The 9,287-nt window shown below is 38.3% G+C and overlaps 2 protein-coding genes across 2 annotated transcripts; both read right to left on the bottom strand.

Moving 5' to 3' along the window:
• Positions 1-287: 287 nt before the first annotated feature.
• Positions 288-4,182, bottom strand: LOC132897719 (parvalbumin-2-like). Its single transcript, XM_060938946.1, has 4 exons — positions 4,122-4,182; positions 3,605-3,737; positions 3,378-3,487; positions 288-313 (listed from the first exon to the last, which is right to left on the bottom strand). The coding sequence occupies exons 1-4, from the start codon at positions 4,180-4,182 to the stop codon at positions 288-290; spliced, it is 330 nt and encodes a 109-aa protein (XP_060794929.1).
• A 3,392-nt stretch (positions 4,183-7,574) lies between these two features.
• Positions 7,575-8,294, bottom strand: LOC132897718 (parvalbumin, thymic-like). Its single transcript, XM_060938945.1, has 4 exons — positions 8,234-8,294; positions 7,914-8,046; positions 7,687-7,796; positions 7,575-7,603 (listed from the first exon to the last, which is right to left on the bottom strand). Exons 1-4 carry the CDS (start codon positions 8,292-8,294, stop codon positions 7,575-7,577), a joined length of 333 nt encoding a protein of 110 aa, XP_060794928.1.
• Between the last annotated feature and the right edge of the window lie 993 nt (positions 8,295-9,287).

Genomic DNA, 9,287 nt, shown 5'->3' with positions numbered 1-9,287 from the left:
ATCAACAGATGGCAGTTGTACACCAAATGCAAATTTATTTCACTGTCAAAAGTGCAAAAAGCATTTTATATTTGCACAAGTTAGGCTCTTTACATAATTACATACCTAACAAGCAATCAATGAGCATTAAATAGTTTTTAAGACTTTTTTTCTTGCAGTGAGGAGTTCTGAGTTGTCATAAATAAATACATCTATACAAAATTAATTAAGTATTGGAGTCAGGGGCTCTACAAAAGCATAGAGACCTATTTCCAAAAAGAAAAAAAAATAAATGAGTCCATGAGTGCTTAAGACTTCACAAGGTCAACAAACTCTGTTGAATAGCAAAAAGGAGAAACAAACAATTAATACAACATACTTATCGGATCTATGATATATTTTATGTCTGTTGTCTCAGAATTACACTTTATTAAGAACTAGCTTTAAAATCTACATAAAAGGCACATTTGCATGAGGTGTTATAATAATAAAACAATGGCATTTTATTGTAGTTTTGCTCAGTCCATCAGTAATATATGATGCATCACGCTGATTATACTTATAACATTAGACTTTCAGCTAAGAACTAATACAAATAAGCTTAATTAATACCTTAGATGTTTAGTAGTGTTAAAGGTAGACTGCCTTTCAGATTTTTCAAGTGTAGGTCATAAAAATTTTTTCCCTGGCACCTAATTATTTTTGTTTATTGGACCGAAAGCTACTGAATTAGAATCAGACTTCCAATTTTATTCATTTTTTTTTGTTTTAAATAGAACAGTTAATTAATTTAGAGCCATGTGGCCCTAAATTCTCTGCTATTTTTTCCTGCTTTACCGTGACCCAATTCAAGATACTACATCATGCATCACATGGTGGGCTTTCCCCGTTCGCGCAAGGCATTGTGGGATACAAATTTGAAACAGGAGAGGAAAATGGAGGACGTGAGTGTGCAAATGAAACATGAAAGAGCGACTACAGTAACAAAAAGCAAGAAGAAAAGATGTTATGTTGAGAAGGAAAGGAAACGCAGGACCAAACTAATAAATATCAGCAGTCAGGGAGCACCTCGGTGTGATCAACTGTTTGTTTAGCGACAGAATGATGTAACTGTCAGTGTACGGTCAAAGGTAAACCTGCGCATGCGCACACGGACTTCCTCTGTCTGCTTGAATGCGCGAAGCAAGTGATTTCATGTACATTATTTGCTGGGGAATCCCCTCAAATTAAATAACTTCCCATCCACAGAATGGCCTGATATTTTGTGAGATATTACAGAAATAAACATATATCACAATGACCAAATTTCAGAGGGAACTAATTTCACTGATTTTATGAAATTGAAAGGCTGTCTAGCTTTAAGGTACACAATTAATTAAGGTACACAAACATCAGCAGTACCCTGGCAGTAGGTACAGTACATATCCAACTATCTAAGATGTATGTGTTGTCTCTTCAAAACCAGTGAAGCTGGTTTTGTTATTACATGTTGTACTGGTTATGCATTATAGCAGTTTTCTATTCATGAAAAGAGGTATGCAGAACCATGGCCTCACGTTTTGTTTATAAATGCCTTGAGACCTCAAGAATGGCATAGGAATCGTTTTAAGCATTAGCAATGAATCTAATATAGTAATTTTTACGATTAAAATGATTCACATAGGTAGCGGTCTGAGTGAATGACCTTGACATCTGTGACGTCACAGCAGGAAGTCTATCGGTCTCATCACCATTTCCGCTATACTAAAACACAGAGCTGACTGCAACTTCGACCCTCCATTTTGAGCTAATTTATTGCCATGCTACATAGATGTGTTTTTGGCGGGTGCAGTAACATGACAGAAGGTGGACTTACATTGCATTCATGGCCCAAGAATGTTCGAAATGCAAAGATTTGGACGCGTTTTGCGAGAAGTTCACGGGCACATTGGGCGCCTACGAAGTGGTCTCTCCTCTGTTCTGCACATTTTACTGAAGACTTGTACAAGACCTCTGATCTGTTGAGGAGCATTGGCTATAAGCCCGTATTGAAAGAGGGTGCAGTCCCAACAATTAAAGAAAAAGAAAACTACAAGAAAAGGAAAATAAGTTCAGTTGCACCAGTTCTCCCAGAGTGTGAGCCGAGGGTTGTTGCTAAAACCCGGGACGGAACAGGATGGGAGGGGACGTGACATATTATCACTCAAGCAGTGACCTCCCCACTGTTGTTGCTAAAACCGGTGACGTCCCATCCTGTCCCAGGTTTTAGTAATTGCCTGAGCCGAGCAGTAATGGCGGAATACTCAGTATCGAGAAAACGGAGAATTAGTGGACCAGCCGTCTGATTTCTCCTCTGGATATGCTTGCCTCAGCAGTAATATCTCACCCTTACGTTGAAGAAGCGAATGAACGGAGAACTGAACAAGGAACCGAAAGTCAGATTGTTTTAAAACAATCGGCCACAAGGTCGGCCTTCAAGAAGCGAGAACACAGATGGGTAAGCTGCGACTCTCATTTGGATACAAAACAACAAAAACAACAACACTTGTTGTTTACCTGCATTTAGATTAATACATGTAACTTGTATTGTGTGTTTAACTTACCGGTATAAGATTATTTAATTTGCTTCAGAACGTGATTGTCTCAGTTCATCTGATTATTTAATGAGCCTTTTACGTTTTATCAGTGAAAATGCATGCATGTACATGTCTGTTGTATAAGTTATAACACCTATCCTGTTTTAATGAGAGTCAACCCACAATCAGTGAAGTCAAATCAGTCTTAGTTGAGCAAGTCGGTAATGGTATTTCTTACTTTCGCCATAAATTTTTATTTATATGACTTTGGTCTATAGCTGTAAAAGGCCTCGGCCTTAAAACCGGTTCCCGCTGTGACGTCACGCACTCAGGGCTGGCTGGCTCAGCGGGGCAGCTTGGATACCAACTTTGCGGTCGATTTTAACTCTCAAAAATATATATTTTTTGATTCCCATTTATGCAGCATACAGTACAAGAGTCAAGGATAGAGATACTATCCACTCAGAAATGTATTTAAAAATAAAGGTTCTGCGTATCTGCTTTAAGCTTCCATCTGTGTCTTAAATTGTACACAGCAAATTCCTCAGTGTTGAATTAACACTTTTAGAGTTAATTTATGTCCAATTGGACCTATATAAACACAGTAGGGTGTTAAATCAACACTCTGGGTGTTAATTCAACACTGGGGATTTTGCTGTGTAGAGCCTTGTATTCAGAACAAATCGCCCTTTCTTTTTGTGTTGCATTCATCCTCCAATGTGATAGTAGATTATGGAGTGGATTATGGTAGGGGATTATGGAATGTTGTCATTTTATCATTTTAAGGTTAAATTGCCCTTGCAGGATTTCCTCTATTAATCTGTTTGAAATGCAATTACATACCTTCAACTCCAATTTTGCCATCACCATCAAGGTCACCAGCTGCCAGGAAGTTCTTGGTCTCAGCATCAGTCAGAGCTCTAGCACCAGCAGAGAAGTTCTGCAGGAACAGTCTGAAGGAACGAGAGCAGAGTTTTCCAGACATAATGAACATAAATATCTATGAGATTTATTTGCACTGAAAAAAAAAGGCAACAATTGCACACATTGCACAAATGTTTGAGTCTTACTTCAGCTCGTCCTCCTCAATAAAGCCACTCTTGTCCTGATCAATTACAAAGAAGGCCTTCTTAATATCATCAGCAGATTTTCCTGACAGGCCTGTCTCGGCAAAGAATGCCTTGTAGTTGAAGCTCTCAGGAGCTAGAAAAGTGAAAAATTTCATTTATTAGTATTTTTCTTCTTCCACTTTTTTGCCACTAAGAGCTTGTCTAAAACTACTAGTCAAAAGAAACATTGTTTATGATTTTTTTTATTTAGTATTTTCAGATTGCCTCTATTATGAATGCTCACTATGAATTTTCTTGGATGACTTGAAAGACATTACAGTCTTTGGTTAAAAAAAGGCTCCATCTAGAAGCGTAAAAGGATCTTTGGGGGAACCTTTAAAGGTAGAGATGTAAAGCAGAGGGTTTCCCTTTCAGAGAAAACTCCAGTTAGAGCTGTTGACTATAAAGAACCCTTAAGGAATGGGGTTTTTTCTCCTTAGACTGTAAAATAAACAGAACTATACTATAGATATCTTACCACAGCAGGCGCTGATAGCTGTAGCCACATCCTCATCCTTAAGAATTCCAACGAAGGCCATTTTTATATAGCTGCATATCAGTAAGAATCAAGGACGTCAATTAAATGTCATATTTAAAAGACATACGCTTGACTTTTAGCATTTACCCTGTATATCACACTGACAGGAAGCATTAATGCGAGTATTGTAGCACATACAGGTCAACAGAGTAAAATCCTCAGTGTTAAATGAACACAACAGGGACTTGCGCTGTATAGCAGTGGCAACGAAAACTAATCATACATCACTTCACCATCATTGCACCAAGCATAATCTTCACATACAAGGTTTATATAAATCCTGGATATACAGGGTGTTTCAAAAAATTTTTATATTATTTGAGATGTAAATATCCCAGAAACTACATTAGTCTAGGCAATTGAAACTGAACAGGCTTAATGCTGAGCAATATAAGATTTATTCCTCAAAATTTGAATGAGAAATTCAAAGGTATGTGGATTCCATTAATGATTTCACAAATTTTCAATATGCGCGCCGCCTGAGACACAGACACACATACAGCCTTCCTCTTTTAACTTTTTGTGCCATGTCCAAATCTGCATTGCAGTCGGTGCATTTTTAGAGAATTCTCTCATAAATGCACGCTGCAGTCTTGTTCGACTGTGTTCGAGTGTACTCTAACACACAAAATGCCTTTTCTTTTCCAGTGAATGGCATTTCTATACCTAAAAAAATAAAAACAAAAAACATGAAACATAAAATTTTGACCTGTTTCCACACATGCTGTTAAAATTTGAGGTCAATTGAACGAGAATTGGCAAAGTTATCAGATTGTGAAATGATATCAAAGTTATCATATATATATATATATATATATATATATATATATATATATATATATATATATATAGTATTAATCCATTGATGGATTTAATACAGATCAAAACATTTAAATTTAACAGCACAGGCCTGATTCTCACACCGGTCACTCCAAATTTCCTATATCACAGCACAGAATGAGAAAAGCTTAGGCTAGCAAGCTCATCCGTGGGCAGATAAAAATCCTTGATGTGATAAGAGCTTAGAATAAAGAAGGCAGCCATATCCCACCGAAGTCGATCCATTTGCATCCAGCTGCAAGATTTTGCTCCTCTTTTCCTTATGTCTATTCCATGGTGATAAAAGATGGTGAGATGAGTGTGCAGCGATGAGCCTCACCTTTGTGATGCTGCTCTCTACAACAGATGTGGCAGATGGCTTTGGCCAAGAGTGCCTTCTCCCACATTTATACCCTTGTCTCTAGCACTGTAACAGACACCATATGCTTAGGTTGGCAATAATTTCGAAAAAAACAAAAAACAAACCTGTATCCAGTATCATCATAAAAGACTATTTACAGATTTTCAAACTGTCCTAAAAGGGTAATGTGCTAAGCTCTTTTGCGAAACACAATATTTTACCATGAGCTCCTGTAATAAAACATAAAGCAGGAAGGGCAGATTAAGTGTCATGGGTTTGTTACGGAGGCATCAGTCATTAGTATTTATTTGTCATCATTAATTTTCATACTTTGATTCATTTATATTGTTTTAACATTTAATTCCAAGAAACAGTTAAAATGACGGGTTTGCCCAAATCAAAAAGCTCAGCTGTAACAAATGCAGTTATAAGTAGTTCAATTAAGTCTAATTAACGCAATGTATGTGTGTCTGAAATAATAATCTACTGGTAAAATATGTAGAGAAAACCTGAAAAAACTAAGGTCTGCGAAACAACTGACTCAAAACAAGTGATGTATGTGGGCTAAATGCATATTTTAAAACAACAACAATGATATATTTATATGTCTCATCTCATCTCATTATCTCTAGCCGCTTTATCCTTCTACAGGGTCGCAGGCAAGCTGGAGCCTATCCCAGCTGACTACAGGCGAAAGGCGGGGTACACCCTGGACAAGTCGCCAGGTCATCACAGGGCTGACACATAGACACAGACAACCATTCACACTCACATTCACACCTACGGTCAATTTAGAGTCACCAGTTAGCCTAACCTGCATGTCTTTGGACTGTGGGGGAAACCGGAGCACCCGGAGGAAACCCACGCAGACACGGGGATAACATGCAAACTCCACACAGAAAGGCCCTCACCGGCCACGGGGCTCGAACCCGGACCTTCTTGCTGTGAGGCGACGGCGCTAACCACTACACCACCGTGCCGCCATATTTATATGTATATTTTCATATTTGAAAAATGGAATTATAGGAATTAATTTAAATTAAACTAATCTGACTAATAGATTTTTTTGCTGGGCGGCATAGTGGTTAGCACTGTCACCGCACAGCAAGAAGGTCCGGGTTCGAGCCCAGTGGCCGATGGGGGTCTTTCTGTGTGGAGTTTTCATGTTCTCCCCGTGTCCGCGTGGGTTTCCTCTGGGTGCTCCGGTTTCCCCCACAGTCCAAAGACATGCAGGTTAGGTTAACTGGTGACTCTAAATTGACTGTAGGTGTGAATGTGAGTGTGAATGGTTGTTTGTCTCTATGTGTCAGCCCTGCAATGACCTGGCAACTTGTCCAGGGTGTACCCTGCCTTTCGCCCAAAGTCAGCTGGGATAGGCTCCAGCTTGCCTGCGACCCTGTACAGGATAAGCAGTTACAGATAATGGATAGATAGATAGATGGATGGATGGATTTTTTGCTTTCTGCAGTCACATATTAGACAATGTCTAGCCTAATTTATTCATTATTCATTATTGTATTGCATGCTGTAAATGTAAATATGGCACCTCACTAAATATGCACTAATTTATGATAAGTAAGCTTATACAAATAACTCCTTAATAGGTTTGAGTGTTTCATATTACAGGCTTTTTCTCTTTCTAACCTCTGTGTCCGATGGCAGTTCAAGGAATGGATCTGAAATGGATCTGTTTCTAGAATAGTCAGGAGATGTGAGAGAAATTCATTATTCCTGAGTAATCACCTTTGCCTGTGGTGTGTGTGTGTGTGTGTGTGTGTGTGTGTGTGTGTGTGTGTGTGTGTGTGTGTGTGTGTGTGTGTGTGTGTGTGCATTCGTTCGTTCACTCTCAAGGTCATTTCTCAAATGTTCTATTCCAAGGTCAGGGAAAAATCTCTCTTGATCACCTGGCATACAGTGTTAGAGAAAAAGGTCCCCTTTAGAGAAACGTATTTTCAGTTGTGACTAAACACAAACTGAAATAACAATAACTCAAATAGACTTTGATTCAACATTTAAAATTTTATTACCATATTATAGACTTTCAAAACCAAGCACAACAGTGTCATTGTTATATGCAGCAAAGTACATAAGCATTTCCTTTTATATATTAATATTGAAAAATGTGATTAGTACAATTTTATATAAGATTTAATATTAATTTCCCATTTCAAGGTAAACGCTCAGCAGTGTTTCTTTGTTTGGCAGATCTGGGCTCAAGAATCGTTCACAAGAGCCAAGAATTCTGAGGGAAGCAAATTTTATTATCACTTAAGATAAACTTATAAGTTAAGTGGTATAGCATGTAATGGTTATTTGAATCTATACCTTCCCAGCCAATCTTTCCATCCCCATCCATATCTCCGGCTACGAGGAAGGCCTTCATCTCAGTTGTAGTGAGAGTCCGTGCTCCCTTTGAGAAATTCTGCAGAAATAATCTAGAGTGAAAGCAGAAAGTACTGTGATGTGAGAATAAGAAGCATGATTTGTAACACTAAATGATGAAATTGAGTTCATGGTGAATGTTCAGTGGTGAGAATTTAAATCTACTCAACTGTAGCTCATCCTGCTCAATAAATCCACTCCTGTCTTGGTCAAGCATTTTAAAAACCTTCTCTATCTCAGATGGAGACTTCTTGGATAGACCGAGGGTTGCAAAGAACGTCTTTGGGCTAAAGGAATCTTTGGCTGAAGTATGGAAATGTTGAATTAGAAAACTCAAAAACACAAATGTACACAGAAAATAATTTTCTTTTATTATTATTATTTTTTAAAGTTTTGCTCTCTGTATCGTTCACAGTCTTAGGATTAGAGCAATAATTGCAAGAAAACCCACAAGCTATTAGAAAACATAAACATAAATATTTTTCTTTACCTTTGCAAGCGTTGATGGCAGAAGAAATATCAGACGCAGCAAGAAAGTCTGTAAAGGCCATCTTCAGTAAAGCAAGGAGAATTTCTGAAGCTCTGTTTATCTGCTAGATGGCAAGTGGAAGGATTGTGCTTGTTAGTGTACAGTATGTTAGAAACCACCAGCCTCTGTGTCAACTGCACCTGGACCCTTTACACCACCTGACTTGGAACAGCACTAGAGACTAACTTTCCTTTAATAGAATGAATGGTATAAAGGCATGGAACTGTTGTCTCAATCAATTATTTGATCATCCATGCAACAAGATGAGTGAAGTAAGAGTCGTCCGATGATAGAGTTGAAATAAAGCAGTAACCGTAAGGTTAAGTTGTAATATTTCAGCTTTAATTTAAGTGTACTTTTATCCATCACTTCCATGGTCCACTTAAAACAAAACAGGAATAGAACAGTTAAGATGGCTCTGTATTTAGCTTTAATCTGAGAGTATTTGCTATAAATAAAGACTTGACATATTATGAAGAATTTTATAGGAATTACCCAACTTTTAGTAAGTAGTTTCATAATTACTAGTGAGAATTGAATTTACTGATGATGAGTCAACAAATGGTGTTTTCCAACAGCCTTCTTTTTCAGGATTAAAACAAAACTTTATCTAAATAAAATCCATACTTGCACTTAAAATCAGTTCACAGTTTGTTCATGCTGTAGTTTTCATTCATATAATTAACTGGTGGGCGGCACGGTGGTGTAGTGGTTAGCACTGTCACCTCGCAGCAAGAAGGTTCTGGGTTCAAACCCAGTGGCCGATAGGGGCCTTTCTGTCTGGAGTTTGCATGTTATGCTTGTGGGTTTCCTCCGGGCGCTCCGGTTTTCCCCCACAGTCCAAAGACATGCAGGTTAGGCTAATTGGTGGCTCTAAATTGAGTGTGAATGGTTGTTTGTCTCTATGTGTCAGCCCTGTGATGATTTGGTGACTTACCCAGCGTGTCTCTTGCCCATAGTCAGCTGGGATAGGCTCCAGCTTGCCTGCGACCCTGCACAGGATAAACGGTTATGG

Source organism: Neoarius graeffei, chromosome 14 (genome assembly GCF_027579695.1).
Source record: "Neoarius graeffei isolate fNeoGra1 chromosome 14, fNeoGra1.pri, whole genome shotgun sequence".
NCBI lineage: Eukaryota > Metazoa > Chordata > Actinopteri > Siluriformes > Ariidae > Neoarius > Neoarius graeffei.
This window is presented reverse-complemented; position numbering and strand designations above follow the sequence as displayed.

What these genes read in the sequence shown, in the direction of transcription:
- LOC132897719 (XM_060938946.1), bottom strand. Translation starts at nt 4,182, where the DNA reads ATGGCCTTCGTTGGAATTCTTAAGGATGAGGATGTGGCTACAGCTATC. An exon ending in AGCTATCAGCGCCTGCTGTG is followed by an intron (nt 3,738 to 4,121) that starts GTAAGATATCTA and finishes TCACTTTTCTAG; the next exon opens with CTCCTGAGAGCTTCAACTAC. An exon ending in ATTGAGGAGGACGAGCTGAA is followed by an intron (nt 3,488 to 3,604) that starts GTAAGACTCAAA and finishes TCGTTCCTTCAG; the next exon opens with ACTGTTCCTGCAGAACTTCT.
- LOC132897718 (XM_060938945.1), bottom strand. Translation starts at nt 8,294, where the DNA reads ATGGCCTTTACAGACTTTCTTGCTGCGTCTGATATTTCTTCTGCCATC. An exon ending in TGCCATCAACGCTTGCAAAG is followed by an intron (nt 8,047 to 8,233) that starts GTAAAGAAAAAT and finishes TCCATACTTCAG; the next exon opens with CCAAAGATTCCTTTAGCCCA. An exon ending in TGGAAAGATTGGCTGGGAAG is followed by an intron (nt 7,604 to 7,686) that starts GTATAGATTCAA and finishes TGCTTCCCTCAG; the next exon opens with AATTCTTGGCTCTTGTGAAC.